Source organism: Lampetra planeri, chromosome 8, assembly GCF_965212315.1.
Source record: "Lampetra planeri chromosome 8, kcLamPlan1.2.h2, whole genome shotgun sequence".
NCBI classification, from domain to species: Eukaryota; Metazoa; Chordata; class Hyperoartia; order Petromyzontiformes; family Petromyzontidae; genus Lampetra; species Lampetra planeri.
Window position 1 is genome coordinate 2024375 of NC_136114.1, and position 20277 is coordinate 2044651.

The 20277-nt window shown below is 44.2% G+C and overlaps 1 protein-coding gene across 3 annotated transcripts in view; it reads right to left on the reverse strand.

Moving 5' to 3' along the window:
• The window catches only part of LOC144720203 (receptor-type tyrosine-protein phosphatase O-like), an 85059-nt gene extending 65531 nt beyond the window's left edge, over positions 1–19528 (reverse strand). The window contains exons 1-6 of one of the 3 annotated variants that reach the window (XM_078596709.1): positions 19091–19528; positions 5877–6156; positions 4537–4701; positions 3253–3393; positions 2151–2549; positions 98–250 (exon numbers count right to left, since the gene is read on the reverse strand). In XM_078596709.1, the coding sequence (XP_078452835.1) occupies positions 98–250; positions 2151–2549; positions 3253–3393; positions 4537–4701; positions 5877–6156; positions 19091–19147 (1195 nt within the window). In that variant the 5' untranslated portion in view covers positions 19148–19528. The remainder of the gene's footprint in view (positions 1–97; positions 251–2150; positions 2550–3252; positions 3394–4536; positions 4702–5876; positions 6157–19090) is intronic. The other 2 variants (XM_078596708.1, XM_078596710.1) reach the window with 2 other exon arrangements.
• Between the last annotated feature and the right edge of the window lie 749 nt (positions 19529–20277).

Genomic DNA, 20277 nt, shown 5'->3' on the forward strand with positions numbered 1-20277 from the left:
ATTAGCACGGTTGGCTACGTACGGTCCTAAAGAAGTTCAACATACGTGCATACATTATGGATGTAAAATACAATCATAAACCTTTAAAACTCCTTACAGATGTTGATGGGAGCAGAAGCGGCTTGGCTCTCGGTGCTCGCACATGGCCCGGCACGGATGAGTGCCCGGACGTGCACAAGGTAGCTGCCCGGGCCCTGCAGCAGCAGCAGAGCCCTGGAGGTCGCCGTGGAGCCCAGCAGGGTCACCTGGCCTGAGAGCAGAGAGTAATAGAGCAGCAGCAACAGCAGAGCCACTCGCCATCAGCGGCTTAGACACCGGGAGCCCGTATCCACAAAGTGTGTCACATTATCAGCTTGTTATTTTATTTCATTCAAAACACTGCGATGTGCTTTTGTTAAAAGTGTTTGAAGAAGCAAATGTGCAGATGTTTAATTTGTAAAATCAGCTTGATTGGCAAAACAAGAACTGATTTTAGCTTTTCTGTGTGTGGCACATTAGGAATGGATCACTCTTTTAATTATATCCTTGTGCAGCAAGGGAGTAAAGTGTGGTTCTGTGAAAGTCCTGATGTGCAGTGCAGTGCATCAATGCATGTGTGTACAGCAGCATGTGATGACTGAGTTGGGCCTGTAGGTGGCTGGCAGGGTTTATGAATAACCGTAAGTGTAAACCAGCCACATGGTTAATGGCGACTCGGAAGAATTGCTGTGTGGCACGTGCTGTTGAATTTTACAGGTAAATGACCCAACGGTTGTTTTTGATCTTTATATAAATGTTCTAGACTTCTTCTAGACTTGTTCAAAGCTACGCTTTGAATTGTTCGTTTGTGAAATATGCAATTAGAGGCGTTTTAGCAATGTGCATTGTCAGGATGATGCACTGTAATTACCTACTGTCATTGTAATTCTCTAACTCTAATACTGTTTAGTCTATAACCATGCCCATCAGGGGCGGTTTCTTCATTAGGGCGATTGGGCGACGCACCACCAATGTCATTCAACCACAGAGTCATGCTAGCCGTCACTGTGCCTCTGGATATAGTCCAATCAGCGTCATGCTACGTTCTGTGGAGTACCGTCTCTTTTTGGGCGATTTCCCTCCGGCTGAGAATCTCCCCGAGTGGTCCCATAGACTTACATTCAAAGATGTTTTTTTTCGAATGGGGGGCGCTGCAATACATTCTCTATGGCTTCCGGGAGGGCTCGCACTAACATGCTTACGTCATCATACGTAAGCACGTTTCATCCAACAAAATTATTTGTCGCCACCTAGTGGAATCTTTAATAAAAGAAACATGAGTATAGAAACAAACAAGATGTATTGTAAGAGTCACTTTATTTTTCATTAATATTAAATAAGTGAAGTTGCCTTTACATGCTTAAGCTGTTAATTTATCCTTTGCATGGGTGGACCTTATCCTTATCAATCATCCAGACATTTGCCCCCCCTGAGAGATTTTGCAGGAGCCGCCACTGATGCCCATGTACCCAGAGTATGACTACTTGCAATGCTATTGAGAATAGAACACATGTAAAGTAGTAAGCTGTACAATGGTGATATACAGTACGTATACCGTACACATACAGTACATATAATGGGTGTAAGATACCGATATAAGTGGATGGGATAAATAGACATACAGCTTAGGATTAAAGGAATATTCTAATAGTGATGTGCAAATGTGAGTGTCAAAGACAAAGATGGTTTATCAGTAGTAGAATTGGGTTTAAGAGAAAACTGTTAATGAATAACCGGACTTGGAAACCAGCCACATGGTTAATGGCGACTCGGAAGAATTGCTGTGTGACACGTGCTGTTGCATTTTACAGAGTGACGGTGCTGTGCTTCACAAGATTAATATTAACCACACTAAATGTGCTTGCCCTCGATATGGAGCACCTGCCCACGTCCTTCATTTCGAGTGTGCAACATGTGGTCTATATTACTGCGAGTTATTTGATTTTGGCTTACGGGGACTGTCTGCTCTCTGATGCCTTCTTAAAAATAAAAACAAGCCCTACCATAGCGATGAACAATTTTAAACAGATTAGTACTATACAGTAAGCATAATATACAGCTAGGAAAAAAAACAGCTGGTGTTATGAATGCGACAAATATTTTGGAACCAGGTAAAAGTAAAACGCATTTACCTTGCTTCTCCAGGTAAATCTTGTAGCTGTCGATGACATCAGCGTGAGCGACCGCGGGTGGGTCCCACTGCACCATCGCACGGGCCGCCAAATCTCCGGGCTTCACAGCCGCCCCATCTAAGTCACGACCATGGGGCCAGCCACCTGCCGGGTCATCTCCACCTTCAATGAAGTTTCCACTCTCGCTGGACTCGCCATTTGACGGCGAATTCGGCGTCGCCGTGTCTGGCAGAGTACCGGTTCCTGACATCTGCTGCTCGAGTGTGTCTGTCGGGTCAGCTGTAGCAGCCATCGTGGGGGTTCGCAGCACGACGTTCGCAATGAAAACATTTGTCCTTTGGGCTGGGTCCTCATCGCCGGTCAATATCACCACCAACACATTCTGAGGGGCAGGTAGTGCTGCCGTAAAACAACAGCACACACAACACACACACAATAGTGTTAGTAAACACAATCAATCGCAAGTCAAAACTAATTGGGGAATGTATTACCTTTCTGTTAGCTGTGACATTACAGATGGTTGTAATCTGCATCTCAGGAAACTCACGGCCAAACATGGCAGATAAATAATCATTGAAGTTATCACCAAATGTAGTGACCAGTTATCACTACCTTGACATAACCACCACTGACCACTGCCTCTAAGGTCACTCTCTCAGCACTTAAAACATGCCTCAAATATATTTCTTATTTATGTTCAAACTAGTTCACCGAGCACAGCTCATGGCAGGGGGCCATTACCCAGGCTAATGATGTGTAAGAACCCTAAAAACATCGACGGGTTATTATTTAGCTCACATTGAGCAAGGGTTTGCTATCTCAGGTACAAATAAAACATGCCATTTTGAACACGTCAGCAGACAAATGGATACTGATGAGAAGACAGCACTCCGAGCTGAGTTTCCAGATATCCAGGGAAGAGGACAGCTGAGAAGCTGCCGTCAGATGATATCAGAGACCGGCTTAGGCCGTCCCTGAAGAAGGGCTATTGTGAAAAGTGCAGACGGGGTGGCCTGGAAAACGTGTGCTCGCTGTAATGTCGACTGTCACAGCCGAGGCACGGCAACAGTAGGGGTGAGAGGGCCGTGAAGAGAGACTCTACCGGGACGGAAGAGCAACTTTCCGTGCTGCAAGTTGCTCCGGACGTAATTGTGGCCATCCCGCACCACGCTTCGCACGGCCAAGTCCTCGTAGCATTTGCCAGACCATAGCCCATTGATAATGTTCTTGTTTACTGCTGGGTCTGAGAATACAAGAACACAAAATGATTTAACCTCATCGTTACAGCTTTCCATTAGTATTATTACGTACAAATATCACCACACAAACTGTCTTACTGTAGCCTACGGAGGAAACTACTCCAGCACCTGGTTACAGACGATAATCAAGTTTATATGAAAATAAAGCCAGTTGTATTGGAGGCAGAGTTAAGATTGTATTAAATGAGTCTCTTGTCATGTCATATTTTTTTGTGATATTTATTTCAGCAGGAAGGGCCCAGAGAGCTGCAAGGCACTACTTCATGGGTATCCTGTGACAGTACAAATGTTATTCACGAGATATCTTAGTTACAGTATTTTCATTGATGTCGAGTGACAACAATCGTATTGCTTGTTGGGATTTGTCCGAACGCTGTGCGATGGTGCCATGCTGATGCACTGCGCTGTGAGACTGCTGTGTTTGTGAGCGATGTGAGATGTGTGCCACTGAGAGGGGGGGCTGTCATGGGATGAACAAAAATGTGAAAAAAGAAGCCAGTGTCATGCAGGCTCAGTATACAAGAGTTGCTTCTCTCGACTGTTGTAGCAATCATCTTGCCCAGTTAAACACGTAGGCTTTTGCGACTAATATCACCCAAACTCGACTTTTTATAGGTTAGATTGCGTAAATATAGAACTGTCGTTAAACCCGCCACCACCAAAACAGCCAATTAGTAAGGTTTGTCACGTGAACGAAACGTGGCAATTAGTTAATAGCCCACCAGTGTGTTGGAGAGTAAATCTGCCACATTTACAATTTGAGTATGACATTTCATTGGTAGTTACATCCAGAATCGGGCGATTTTTCCAGAAATACTCGCGGAATGTCACTCTACTCAAATTGTAAATGTTGTGGATTTACTCTCCAACATACCAGTGGGCTGAAGTAGCAACTAATTGACACGTTTTGTTGATGGCGGATGGTAGCGGATTAACGGCACATTTATACTTTCACAATCTAACCCGAAAAACCTTTATTATGAATATTGGTCACGAAAACCTGCGTGTATTTAATTGTGAGTATTAATTTCATTGACTTGAGATGGAGCTAAAAATTCAATGTGACAGTTAAAAGGTGAAGAATCTTTTAGCCTCCTCCCCCCCAACAAACTTCCAGCGCTTCTCACCCATAACGTAAATGTGGACGATGTGGATGCCCTGTGTGTAGGAGATCTCGAAGCCATCGTAATGCGCCTCAGACGAGCGGTTGGGAGGGTTCCACGTGACGAGCGCCGCCGATTCACGCAGCTCCGGGATCTCCTTCACCTCGGCGTGCACGACAGCCGGGGGCCCTAAGCCGGTCACACACGCGCACACACGCACACGCGCAAACACGCACGGTTAGGAATGAACCTTCAGCCGGTGACATTTAAGATAATGGTTTACATTCTTCACACCTTACCTGAGAACGGGTCAAGTGCAGTCTATAACGCTTAAAACAGCCCAAAAAGCATTCTCGCAAATTATTTGGTGATGCTACTGCCAATGCCAATGCAGCAGCATCAACCAAACATAGCCAACTGATTAGCATGGTTGGCTATGTACGGCATGAAAGATGTTCAACATACGTAAATAGGGTGCACAAGCACAATCAACAAAAATAATTCTGCCTTTTTAAATATATTTAATTGCCAACGTTTCCAGCAATTGCCTTGTACATAGAACATATAGCTGTGAAGAAGCGCCATTGCATGAAAAGTCGCCGATTTTATATATGTTCTTTCAAGGCAGCTTTGTTGGCGAATGTGTTGAATTATTTTTATTTGCTGTTTTAAGTATTATTGTTGTGTTGCCTCTTCAGCCAATTAATCAAAGCCCATCATTGTCTAAGACAACCGGTGCAGATTGATGAAATAGCACAACGTGCTCGGACATTACTCGATAACGCCCCAACATATCGCATTTGTTATGGTTCACAAAGTAATTGAAATGAGTCATGAGATAGCTTCTATCAATCTCGCCAAAAACGAAACATGTTACAGTAAAGGTGAAGCTGCATTTTATTGACCACCTGGAGCAGTCAAATACATTGCACCCGTTTGTCAATACGCCGATGGATGAAGGCTTCCCCGTGCAGTGCCACAGACATAGCACATTCTTAGACCATACTTCACCATGCTGGTTAATGCGAGTTGGTGAAGGATGGACCCACGACCGGTTCGGTTATTGCTCGCCATTGTGGCTGAGGAGCGAATGCAAATCACCGAGTTAACTGCGAAGTGCCCTGACCACTGCATTTCCACTCCCCCTCTCCATTTTTCGGATTATTTGTTAAAATAAATCATTTTTACACGCACATATGCAGCTTAACATTCAGGGGGAATCAAACGAGGTTTCAAGCAGATTGGCAATAATGCACGTTTATGAGAAATGACTCATTTAAGTTGTCACCAAGCGCGCAGTGAACCATTCAACGGAGGCTGCGCCACCGTGCGACGAATGCAAACGGTGCGGCGCGAGTGCATACTCGTGATGACGGTGGCGTTGGTCGACCACGCGGCGACCGAGGTGTTCCCAGAGGCGGCCCACAGGGAGACGGTGTAGCGGAAGCCTGGGAAAACGGGCCCCACGTCCAGAGCGGGGCCTGTCGGGATGTAGGGCAGCGGCGACGTGCGGAGCACCTCCCTGAAGTTCTGCTGCACGGTCAGCCACGTGCTGCTCGCATTGGCAGGCACCTCGCCTGCACGTGCCCAGACGTGCAGGCTCCGCCCGTCCTCATGCTCCTGCACTTCGAGCAACTCAACAACCTGCACGACGCAAGCACGGACCCCCCCAGAGGTCACATTCATCGTATATATCTGAGCATCCCATTGACAGACTTCGATTAGCATGGTTAGCTATGTACGGTGCGAAAGAATTTCAAAGTACATCCGTACATCGCATGTTAAGCATTTGCCTAACTGTACAAATACAACCTCACAGTGTTCTTGAATACTGCCACAATAATGAATGGCAGGCTATTATTTTTGCAGAGTTCTGCTTACTGAGAGTAAATAGAGGACTGCTCGAATAATAAGACTTAGTTAAACCCAATCTTACAATTGTGCTATGTTGAAACAAAATGTGGAATTGGAAATTTGGTACGTGAATAGTTTCCATGATTGGATATTGGGTATTAAGCAAACCGTATAATTAGTAAACAGAATTCTAAGAACTACTAGAATTTGCATTGTTTTGTTAAATAAGCCAAATACCAGAAATAATGGATAATTGTTATAAACAAAAACTTGCACAGGCATTCCTATAGTAAAAATACATTAGAGAAATACTCTACATTACACATTTACAGTGTAAAGTATATTTCCAAAAGCATATGCATATGAATGAAGGCTTGTGGAGGATGAAGAGGATGGCAGAATGGGACAAGGAGCACATGGCGAGGGATGCAGTAGAGGTGAGAGAGGAGGGAGTGGCGATGATGATGACGAGATGCATAGGGGTCAAGCAAGGTCAGCAGGTCAGTAGAGGCCAAGCAAATTGTATGTATGTTGAACTTATTTAACATCGTACTTAGCCGACCGTGCTCATCGGAGGTGCAGGGGAAGTACAACAAACTCAACACAAAAAGCAGTTTTAAAGAAATGAGTTTAAATCTAGATTTGAAATTGCATAGCTCCAGTAGCTTCCTAATATCGGAAGGAAGAGCATTCTAGACAGCTGCAGAAGTGCATCTGAATTGTCTTTGTTCGATAGCTAGCCGAAAGCTGCTGTGAGGATGACCGGAGTTCGTGAAATGGTTTATGTTCCTTGACGAGATCAGTAAATTGTCGTGGCCGTTGGTAAAGTTTAGGATACACGCTATGTTACGTTTTATATTTTACAAAAAAATCCACTTCGTAAGCCGTGGTATATTACACTCAACAGTTCTAGGGTTTGGGGTTGAGAATCGGTGATGTGTGAATAAAAAGTGGTTAGTATACAATTATATACAGTATAAAACACTTGTCCACATACACAAGGACACACAGTTGAACAAATGAGAATGACTTCAACAATAATGAGGAATTGGCAGCTATTATTCGCTAAAGTGGTGAGGAAAAAAATTACCTCTGCCAAGAGTTGGTCTGGGCCACCAGCCAAATGGGCACTTGAATGGTCCTGTAATCAGGCCATCACATGGCCACCAACTCCCTTATATCACAATTATCGCCACATTCACTTATTTACTGTGGCTTTAGAACTCTCTCCCCCCTTATACCAGCACAAAACATCTTGGCACCCATTACACCTGCATGGCATTGCCCACATTGTATCATCTTATACCAGCCAGCCACAGCCAATCACGTAAAAGCCTTCCATGAGTTCATGTTTTCTGCATCACATGCCCCATCTCAACCTATTTAACATGTCATGGGACAGCCTGCATCAGCCTCTTGCACATGCCGAGCACAAGCCATCCCCATCTATCCCACATTTGTAGAGATTTGTCCATCTTCATATATTCTGGCCACCTGGCCAAATTAATTTAATCAAGCAGTCAAAAGCTTGCAGGCAGTATACCAATGAATGTATGTAAATACATTCAATTTAGAAAGCTTAGCACATCTATGGTGGACGGCAATAGCCGGTGCAGGTCACCACAATATAGAAGTGCCGACTTGTTTTTTTGTACAGATAACATTTTGAAAGTGAAATGGCACACCAGTAATCCACCGTGGTGGACGTCTCAACGTGGGATATAGGCCAACGAAGCATGAACAGAGGCACTTCCAGTCGTATGTCTTCAAATGCAAACGCCTTTCCACTGACTTCCCGTTACAGTGGGAACTTGTTTGGCTACACAATATTATATGTATGTTGAACTTCTGTCACACCGTACGTAGCCAGCTGAAAGGGGTCCTACTGACAAGATGGTATATCGACGCACAAGCAGAACTCATGGCTGAGAGACCCCCTGGCACGTGGCAGGCCAGGTTTCTGCCGAGCAGTATCAGATAAATTCTACCGTGGGGTGACCACGAGAAACAGGTGGCTCATCTCGCCACGCGCTCCCAGGGCCTCGACGCAGGCACTGAGCGCTCTGTTTAAATTGGCCCTCGGCCAACCAGCCCTGCCCGCTGTGAACCCAGACTTGATGGGGACAGGCCCCCTCCAACATCACTCCCTTCCATCTGATCGGCTTGTATACCTTGTTAGCACACACCTGATGTTGTCTCAAGTCACTTGTGCGAGCTCATCCCTATTTTCTTGGTTCTTTCGATAAAGTCATATTTAAAAAAAAAAGAAAAAAAAGAATTCATAATAAAAAAAAAATTTAAACTAATAAAAGCCAAAAACACAATAAAAATAGTAAAATGAAATTTCAATTAAAAATTATAAATAAAAATAAATAGAAAATAATCAAAGCAAAAAACTCACGACGTTTCGATCGCAACGCAATTAATTTTATTTCACTATTTTTACTGTGGGTTTTTTGTTTTCATTATTTTCAATTTATTATTTGTATTTAATTTTTATTATTAAAAAAAATTGTATTAAGGAATTATTTTTTTCCATTTACGTGACTTTACCGAAAAAAACAAGAATATGAATTCCTGCAGTCACGAAAGTTTTAAGTCAAAGCTCATCCCTAATTGGTCAAATCTTTTCAGAAAACTCCTCTACCTCTTACACTATGAGACCTCCTTTACCAGTGGCAAAATATATTAATATGTTTTTACCCTTTCAACTGATACAAAAACTGACACCTTTATACAAGGCATCATGTTTGCAATAACCACAACACAAGCAGTCAAAATGCAAACAAAAAGAAACAACTCTGATGATGATAATGATATGCACTGTCCTTGAAGTTGATTGGTCCACACCCGAGAAAGCTTTTCTTAGAGCCTAGTCTCCATTGTTGTTGGACCAGGTACGCCTTTTGGCGTCATCTGGTTCAACAACAATGGAGACTAGGCTCTAAGAAAAGCTTTCTCGGGTGTGGACCAATCTCCATTGTTGTTGGACCAGGTACGCCTTTTGGCGTCATCTGGTCCAATAACAATGGAGACTAGGCTCTAAGAAAAGTTTTCTCGGGTGTGGACCAATCAACTTCAAGGACAGTGCATATCATTATCATCATCAGAGTTGTTTCTTTTTGTTTGCATTTTGACTGCTTGTGTTGTGGTTATTGCAAACATGATGCCTTGTATAAAGGTGTAAGTTTTTGTACCAGTTGAAAGGGTAAAAACCTATTACTACTCCTCTACCTCTCTCGAGGCTCTTTGAGTTAGATACCCAACCCCGGTTGACCCCTCACCCCTCTCACTTTGCGGGCCCCAGTTTGTGTCATACATGGCACTCGTGGTCCATCACACGAGCATGCAAAAACTATTGAAGTTGGCAAACACAGTTTGATCATGGAAATTTTTACTTCTAAAACAATAAAAAAAATCTTCTTGTGTTATAGTGCCATGTCAAACTTATGGATTTTATTTAGGTTAATCTTCGTTTGGTGATGTTGTAGAGCAGTAACTGTAATTTGACATTGAGGTGGTTGAACCAGAACATTGCATGTATCACTGTCATGTCTCCTTTGTATATGCGAATCGGGCATTGAGTCGCGTTATGTTTTATGGTCTGTTCTGGGTGACCACAGTCACACACCGGAGAATTTTTTATTTTACATTCATCAAATATCCTCATCTGCCATGGTTTGAGCAGTGGATGCTTCGTAGAAGATCAAAGCAAAATAATTGCACCGGGTCTTTCATGATGTTTGTAACTTCTTGTGATTTTCATTTCACTTTCCAAGGATAATTTTAAGTGCCTTATCATTAATAACAATTTTGATATATTTGAGCAAAGAAATATGCAAAGAGTTATTATTGATATATACATGTACAGCAGCGCTTCTGTCAATTCAGATTGATGCTGTATTTATATTTAACTTAATTACCTTTAAAAAAATAGATTTTATATTGAGATTATGATTTGCTAGCTATTTTTTTTTTCGCGTATCTGTTGTTTATTATTGATTTATTTCACTGTTATTTGTTGGGTATGTCGGAGATGCGGTCGTGTTTTTGTTCATGAAACCCCATTTAAGAGTTTCTTGGCTCACAGGGTAATTGAAAATAAATTGAACTGAAATGTAATAAAAGCTAGCTCAAGGGGAGTGACTACAATGTTGCTTGCTATGTATCAGGATAACACGCAATGGTGGAGGCATACAAAAGCCATGAGACGGCTAGGACGTGAACAGCTTGGCAGGCCCAAATGTAGGGACAAAGGTATCGAGAGTAAATTGACAGGAAATGGAAGGGAAAAGAAGGCAAAAGACATTGCACGAGATAGCCGTGCCATACTGAGTACCCTGACCACCTATAACCCAACAAGGAGCAAATGACAGAAGAGAGTTAAAGAAGGCACATCCACAAGCAGTGGCCATATTGTATATACAGTGATTTTAGCCACAGATCATGTCAGGTCACTCCAGCCATGAATTGGACAAATATAAAGAAGAAACGGAGCAGAACAATCCTGATCCAAAATAACATGAGTGTAAAGCATGGTAGTAGAAACATTACGAATTGTTATATGCTTAAGATAATATTTTAAGCTAAAAATATCATTTAATTTTGTTTCAAATAATTAAAATCTGGAGGAACAATATGTCCAAAGCATGCACTTTAAATACAATTTTATTTAAAGTGGTACAATCTGTTCTTGCGTACATATAATGAACATTGCTTAATGAAGCTTTGAAGGGCTAATAAGCACATACCAGAGAGGAAGGAAACAGAGACGGCTCTACCATCATTTTACTCAGAGCCATAATTAGACTCCCAAAATGATTAAACCCCTAAGCACATAAACAGTAACGGACATTGAAGAGTTTACCTCATAAAGTATCTCTTTACTCCCCTAAGTTTACAGCAGTAATAACAGTGCTGCAATAGCACACTCCTACCGACACACAACAAGTACAATCTATGGATACAAAGCAACATTTCCACTTAATAAGATGTAGATCCATAGCTTCAAAACGGCATATCGTTCACGATGACACCGTAGAGAAGTCCGTGCCACTTAAAAAACAAGTGCCGACTGCGCTAGACAAGAACAGACCAGTTTAAAAATAAATGTAACTGCAGGATTAATAATGACTGCAGGCACGGGCCCTCGCAAACCTCTTCCCTCCCCACATGCCTCCGGGAAAGATCAGCGATGCCACCGTCTCCCCAAAAGGCTGTGATGTCGCAAAGCCCCACGACATCTCTCATTAAGCGTGCCCTGAGGATCTGGGTGCGCTTTACTGCTTCTCGACCAAACTATGGGTTTCGCCTTTCTTGACTGGTAAACCCACACGTACATCTGTGTTTTATACAAACATACATAGTTTTGTTATCGTGCGTCTTGAGTTTTTGGCCTGGTGGATTTTTTGGGGGATTCTTTTCTTAGCCGCTGCTCACAAGCCATCACATAAAATATCCATTGTTTGTTTTTGTTTTCTCATTAACAAAAGCCTCCAATTCAAATCGGACAGCTGTAGATGCACATCCCACGTGCATATGTATCGACAAGATGAAAGTTTCGTTTTTTTTTATTGTGTCTTCTCATAGGGGATGATGGCGATCCCCTGCACTCCACACGTATCCAGAAGACGAGCGAGAAGAGAACCGCTTACCTGGGTGACATCACATGGACACTGGCAGTGTTGCCCCTATCATGAACAATGTTGCGTGTTTTGTCCCTCACACATAATTGCTCCGGTATTTCAAGATCTGTGGAAGGGCACTGACAAAGACGTGAGTGTGTTGTCAAGCTCAGAATCCACTTTGCTGCAACACAGACATTTCATCCATAGCCACAATGTCATTATGACAGAGAAGATTATTTGTATTTCCTCCCGCTGAAGATATGTCACTGCTGTATTCCTTAACTGCTGTGTGTGTGTATACAGGGTGGCCCAAAAGTCAGGACACAGGATAATTTAATTTATTTTGACACTGGTATTAAACAGAGGAGGACCCAAAGAACATTCAAACTCCGAATATACAAGCGTTAGGGTCGAGATTGAACCCTCGACCTCCTGTATACCAGGCGAGGCAGTTAACATCTCGCCACCGAGAGATGCTAATAACCCTGTGTGTCCTGAATTTTGGGTCACCCTGTATACGTTTCCTCAACAGTGTATATATCTTGCACCTCAATATGCTTTGTGAACAGAACGCTGCCTGTGATAGGCTTTTGGTCTCAAGAAAAAGTTGGGTGCTTCTTCTTATAGAACCAACCACATTCAAACGGTCTACTTTTTAATCTAGTTTGTCTTTTAAAAAGTTAGTAGAAATAAAAATGTATATTATTTATGCACCCACGGTGCTGAAAACAAAATTACGTCACGAGGTCAATAAGCGCACGATACCATTCAGTTTTAGACGTGGGTGGTGGGGGGGATGTGCTGGGGGGGGTGGAAGGAGGTCAATTGGGGTCACGTGAGGTGGAGCCATTAATGGTCAAGCACAGAACTGCAAGCTCATTAACATTCATAACGAAAAAAACTCACCACATTCAACAATAACACTGCTGTGGCCTTGAAAGGAAAACATAATAAGCAACGTTTTTGGCCAATGGACCCTCTTCGTGGCACGTAAATAGAGAGGCCAGTGAGAACGAGTGGAGGATAATTAAATCATAGTTGAAAGCTGCATTTTACACCATGGGGCCTGATAAGAAATAAGTTAATATATTTCGTTGTTGCCTATTATATATGTTTTGTTCCTTTTAAGGCCACGGTGACGAATGTGTTGAGATCGTGTTGTTATTTGTGCTGTGCACCACTGCCAACGCAACAGTATTACCAAATAATTTGTCAATATTCACAAATGCTATGCATGTGCTCATGCCTGAGAGATGAACCATGTTCATGACATCACAAAGAGCTCATGTCATCACACATCCATGTTTGATTGTACTTTATTACATTCCTTACGACCATGTGGAGCACATCTCCCTGCACGGTTGGCTAAGTACGGTGCGGAAAAAAGTTCAAAATACATTAAACATACAATGCATCCAATGCCTAACGTTTAAGTAGCAACATTGAAGACTCTAGGAGCCAAAATAAATAAAAATTGGAGAAGATTATTTTGAGTGGCCGCTTAGTAAGCTGCCTCGATTTTATAACATTTTTGCTCAATCAAAAAAAAGCGAGGTCATCCACATTGTAATATCATGATTAATAAACCATAATTGATGGAGGAGTCTTGTCATAGTTGCTGAGAACAGAAGGTTGTAATAGAAAAATAATGTACACCTTCTTGTTTTAAGAGCTGGGATTTTTGTCTGACAACCAAATTACCCAACCACATGATACCCGTCAATCGGCTACCTGTGAGGTCCCCATTGTAGCTGATTGGATTACCCATTGTAATTGATTGGACGACCCATTGTAACTGCCCGGAGAGTACAGCAGAGGCAAGGGAATTCAAGAAACGTCCTCCATTGTTGCAACTGCCACGCTGGGCAACTGAATTGCAAGCCAAGTGTGCGAAACGATACACCACGTATAAGATAACAGACACAAAAACGCACAGGAATGTACATTTATGTTCATTGTTATACACAGGGGCGTCTATTGGGGAGTGCGGGCTGCAGGGCCCAAGGTAAATCACTGTGTGGCCCCCCCGAAGCCATCAAACTAAACCGGAAGTGTTACAACTAACGCCGTGACGTCGAAGCGCGGGGCCCCCCAAAACACGGGGCCCGGGGCGGTCACCCCAATTCACCACCATACCACAGGAATCACTCTGGTTATACGTCATTGTCCGTCCATAAAACTGATAACTGGCATTTCATATTTGTTTTACAATGTGGTTACTGATCTTGTCCTTTGTGTCTATAATTACAGTCCAAGATTCATCCCTTATTGGTGTAAATTAAGTGTTGCAGAAAATGTTTGAAACTGCTTTAGCAAGTGATCAAAATGGATGACAGCCAAGAAGACAGGATTCTGCCAGGTTTTTTTGTATTTGCAATTCACAAAATCAAACTCGTCCTGCTTGATGACACACTGGCAATTTTTCATTGTAGGTTTGTAGAGATGAGTGAGACCAACAGTGACTACATCTCTTTCTTATATGCCCTCCCTTCAGAAGAGACTACTGCTTAATTTCCAAAAAAGTGCATAAATCAAGGATACATGTTTATACACATAGCAGTATAATAGTATTGACAGCCAAGGCACATACTAATGTATAATTTATTTCAAAACAGAGTTTATGCCATAGGAAGCAAAATTGATTGTATCGCCAGATAATGCTTTTAGCCTTGCTAATTTGATATTTAAGGATGTTAGAGGTGCTTTGTGGCGATTACACAGTGGTCAGATGTGTCATTTAGTGCAGTCACATAAACTGTGTGTCAAGTTAGGTCAGAAGTCACGTACACATACATTCAGCTTCACTGTCAGTTTCATTTGTAGCGTGGCTCTCTTGCAGTTATACATTGCTGTGTACAAGTTACCAATGACAATGATCTAAGCACCAATATATACCTTATATACAAGTTCAATGTCAGTCGTAGTCAGATTAGAGAAGAGTTTTGAATTATTATCTGCATGTGGTGAGCGCTTAAGTACAACCACTTAATTTAGTGGAGGGAGAGAATCGCAGACCCAGAGAAGATCAAAACAGTGCCAGAGGTCTCAGGATAAGGGTGGTGTGAAACGTATATATGTATGCATGTTGAACTTTTTTCGTACGTAGCCAACCGTGCTAATCAGATTTGAAATAGACAATATCTATGATGCTCTCTGGTTCTTTCGGTAAAGTCACGTAGATAGAAAAAATAACTAAAGAAAACATGGCGTTTCGGTCGCAACACAAGCGTCCGTCTTCTGGTGAGAAAATTCTCTGCTGCTGTGGCTTTAGAATTTAGCATGTCAATGAGCTTGAATTAGTAACCAGAAACCAAGACGACACCGGTGGGTGAGTGAAAATCATAGCAGTTCAAACTTAACGTGGTTCATCACGTCATTCCAATGATTGCTCAATCTAAATGAAGACGCATGCTTGTGTTGCGACCGAAACGTCGTGTTTTATTTTGTTATTTTTTTCTATCTACGTGACTTTACCGAAAGAACCAGAGAGTATGGACTCCTGCAATCACGAAAGCTTCAAATCAAGACCAATATCTACGATGACACAAACTCCACCTTTGAAAAAGGCTTTAGGTTGAGAACATTACATGTGTGAAGTCAGATGATGATGATGAAATCGGAGTTTCTCTTCGGAACAGGAGATGGGATTTGGTAGTTTCAATGTGCCGATGGATGGACATGATGTTACTGTCGATACCCAGGATGCTGCAGAAGTAAATTTAAAACAAAAAGTATGATTATTGGAAGTGGAAGCCTTCCTGTCAGCCACATGAGAGCAAATAACATACGTCTGAGACAGCTTAACATGAGAAGAGAAGTGTTGTTAACCAGAGTCAACTGCGGCAGTACAGTCAGGGCACTTACACCTCCGATCAGAATGGTTGGCTACGTAAGATGCGAAAGCAGTTCATGCATAAACACATCATAGCCAAATGCCACTGTTCCCAAATTTGGCCTCACCGTTGCCCCCAGCAGTCATCTGCCCGGAGCTCCTTCCAGGAATGAACCAGCACTACAGATGACTCCAGATTATACACCTTCTGCTAAGATCACCTACCACTGGGTATGGTCCTTGGCACTGTCAGGTGGCCGGGCTGTGGGAAATCGCTTCACTGGGGTGCCCTCACAACGGGTATGGTCACCATGGGAAGAGACACCGACTGCAGCAAGGGCAAAACAATACTGGATCAAGTTCTGGCCGGCAACCTCAACCAGTTATAAAAACCAGGGGGAGCCCCTTTACCACACCTCGAGTATGAGGTATTGGTACATTTCTTGGCAGTGTGTTAAGACACCGGTGTTAAGGGCACCTATTACACCAATGCTGTAAGCCACCTACCGTCTTGTCTATTCTGTATGGGTTAGAGATCTGAACGACCTAACGTAGAAAATCCCTGGGTTTCATCTTCCACGAAGCTCATGCTCCACCATAAATAGCATCCACTGCACAAATCATGGCAGTAGATGCGGACACCTGATGCACAAATGGACAATTACAAACTCTCCAGTGTGCCACTGTGGTCATCCAGAGCAGACCGTATAACGTATAACAACGCAATGGCCTATACACAAATAGGAAGGAGACATCACAGCGATACACTCCGCTGCTCCTGACGCGGTTATTTGGCTTGACCACCTGAATGTGAAATTGTATTTGTTGCTCTGCATCTACATAAGCCATACGGAAGAAGAATAAGAGATCTAGGCCATAGCAAAACAACTCGAGAAGAAACGTCTATCCTTTGAATAAATGCATCCGTTGACGGTGCTCACAATTTACATCCAATATGGAAGCATTGAGCAAACGTAAGTGGAGAAGTGTCGCAAGCTAAATCAGGAAGGGACTTGTGCAGGATGCCGAGGGAGGCTACCAGGACAAGGGCAGTGGAAAGGGCAGCCAGGAGATCACAGCCAAGGGGGACACCTGAGGCCAGATGGTGAGCAGTCTGGCGGTCAGATGTTAACTGTGCAAAGGTTCAGGGATTTGGCAGGAGGAAGTGACGTTAGACGTGGTGGCATGCACAGAATGTGCCACGGTGACCTCGAATGATATTGGATGTAATTGCATACCCAGCATGGCCATTACATAAACTCGGATTTGCGAAGTGGTGTTAATAAGTACTGTATATCGATTATAAAAGGCTTAGCATTAACTTTAAAATAACCAGACCGAGCAGCACTGCTCAACTGTCCTTCTGGGGATGAATCACGCGGGGGTATTGGATGTAACATCTCTGTGAATAGAATTCCATTTTTTCATTTGATAAGCACATTGCAATATTCATAATCCTATCTGGATTGAAGGCTACAATCATAGGATGTAAACATAACCCTTCAATGTATGGGACTGCTATAGTGCTGTATTCAATACAAGTGATCCGGAAATTGTCTAGTGTTTAGATACACTTTAATGTTCTTCAATGAATTGTATTACTATGCTTGAGACTCACCAAACCTCAATACTCTTTATCAGGGAGGGTCATGCCAAGTTTTTGCAGGATGTGTAATCCCAATTGAGTCATTTTGAGCATTGAGATATATTTTACTTTGCATGGTGTTTATAGCTGTGGAAATCCATGCAGAACAGGTGGAGAACATTCAAACTCCACACACAAGCGCGCCAGAGTCGGGAATCGAACCCAGGCTGTTTTTGATGTGACGCACAAGGAAGGCGCCACCCTGCCGCGCAAAAAAAATAAGTTTGATCAATGACATGGAGGTCACGTGAGTGCAAGGGATTGTGAGTCTGCAAGTTTACACGAGCAAGCTAATGCAACAGAGGTTGAATGTGGGCCTCAGTGTCTTTCCTGCCCCGGAACATCTGATACACGAGGCTGGGTCTGATTTCATTCGTGAACCCGGGTGGGAGGACGAGCGAGTTGGCGGTCAGTGGTGAAAACGAAAAACACTCCCCTCCAACACATACAAAAGATATTACTGGGATTGTAATGCATCCCACATGCTCTTATTATTACTACAGGTGCGAGCCACGGCTAGTCAGGGAGAATGTGACTCGCACAAGTGGAATAATGCACTTGGTGTATATGAACGGCATTTCACACAGAAACTGGCGAATTTATTCGAGGGTGCATTTATCTTAAAAGCCCCGCAGTATGACAACGCTCTTTAACTGCATAGCAATTTACTTAAAGCTGACAACTGTATGGAAATAACACGGCATTTTGTTGTTGTTAACGTGCCATTCAGTACTTAAATATCGATTTAAAAAGTAATTTCTTCGCAACTGCTTTTGTGTTTAGTTTGTTATCATTCCCCCACACCTCCGGTTAGCAAGGTTGGCTACGTACGGTGCGAAAGAAGTTCAACATAATACATAACCCCACTGCAGTATATGCAAATTAAATTCGGAGCATGGCATAATTCGCATCCCGTATCTAATCGCCACGTGCAGAGATAAGTAGCGGCAGGCCTGCTCATTCGCGAGTCGTCAAATCCTTTGGCTGGACACCGCTGGATGCGTGTGTGAAGGCGAGATGCTCATGATCCCTGCAGAGACATCGCGATTGGATGAAATGTCTCGTACGACACATTTCCGATATCCGCCACCACAGCCATTGTAGTGAGGTGTCTCGATGGGCCACCACCTGCGAGTGCTGCACGGTGCTGGAATGCCGCCACCGCACTCCCGCACCCTGGGCCACCACCACAGCGAGGAAGGGAGGTTTCTGGATGGGCCATCTATCGACCTGGGAGTGCTGCACGGTGCGTGAATGTCACCACCACTACCACCACCGCAGCAGCAGCAGGCCGTCACTTACAACCTCCACCTCCTTGCACGCGATTGTGAGATGGACCGACTGATTCGTAGATTTGCATTCCGGGGACAATGTACGCGCTTCCCAGAAGACCGTGTGGCTGATGAGATGTGTAGAACAATGCGTTATTTCCCGATTATTTATTTTGTTAATTGTATTCTCAACAGCGATGCTAAATTATGATTTCGTGTTATATTATGAGTGATCCTGTGCCGCATATGAATCGCTCTTCGGAATGCAAATTGTATAAAAAAAAATGCAAGTCATCGAGCAATTTCCAAACGAATCTCCGGTTAATTCGCACGGAAGTAAATCGCATACCGTGATGCTGAGAAGCGCGCAGAGGACGACGCAAGGCGCCGAGGTGAGGAGCGGCATCTCCCTCTCTGTCTTCTGAGCCCAGCTCGCTGCTGCTCCTCGTGGCTCGGGCGGTGGGGGGGCAGGAAGCCGGCCGGGGCTGGGCGTGGGAGCCAGGCAGCAGCAGCTGCAGGATTCCTCCCTCTCTCGGAACCACCTATCACCCGACCCGCCGCGCCTGTCCCTACCGTTTCGTTTGGCCCGTGGCGCGCACCCTGCCCACCGCGGTCCTCCGCCTGCTGCTCAATCAAGCGCGCTGCACGATGAGATGATGTGTCATCTATCGGAAGGCTTGAATGTTCCTGCCGGCCTTTCCCTAATGACGCCGCCCCCCACCACTCATCCCCCACGCAGCGGCGATGCTGCCGCTGCTGTTACTCGGCACGGTGATGCAGCAGGCGCGCTCTGCGCTCTCCCCCGAGACGCGAGCTGACTGACGTCAGCCTAAAGGATGAGCGGCTCAAGCTGCGCGCGTTCAATCGGAACGACGTTGCGCACATCAGATGAGATGCTCTATTGCACACACACACATTATTACATCGCTTTACGTGCCCACTGCTCCCCGCATCACTCTCTCTCTCTATGCACGTTGTGTGGAGCACGGGGGGGGGGCTAGCCAAACACTTCGCGTTTGCAATGCTTTGTGTGTGTGTGGTGAATCAATTATCCCTATATCGCATTGCAGACATTTTACGATACAAAGTCTCGATGGCCGTCTGCGCTGCAGGTAAATCATGCACACTGTCAAATTCACGATTGATTGATGAATAAGTGCAGTTTCAATCCTGCTCGCGGTTATGGTCGAGGCCGATGACATCACGCGTGTTGCATCGCGGTGGGCGTGCAGGTCGGGGCGTAGGCTGCGTTGTGGGCAGCAGCAACAGAGGCAGGGGAGGAAAGGGCGGTGGAGGGGAACGTCAAGACATTGTTTACCAACCGGCTCGGCCCTGAGACGTATCCTCCTGTGCAACAGAAGTAGGGGGACGTGAGAGTGCGGCTGCAAGCTGCAAGAGGCGGGAGGGGAGGAGAGGGGAGGGAGAGATCACTGGCGGACAACGGAGCCCGAGGATGCGATCGCAAAGGTGTCCATGAGAGACCGCACAAGGGAATGGCTTTCTTCTTGGCACGAGAGCCAGTTCCGCTCGCGCTCT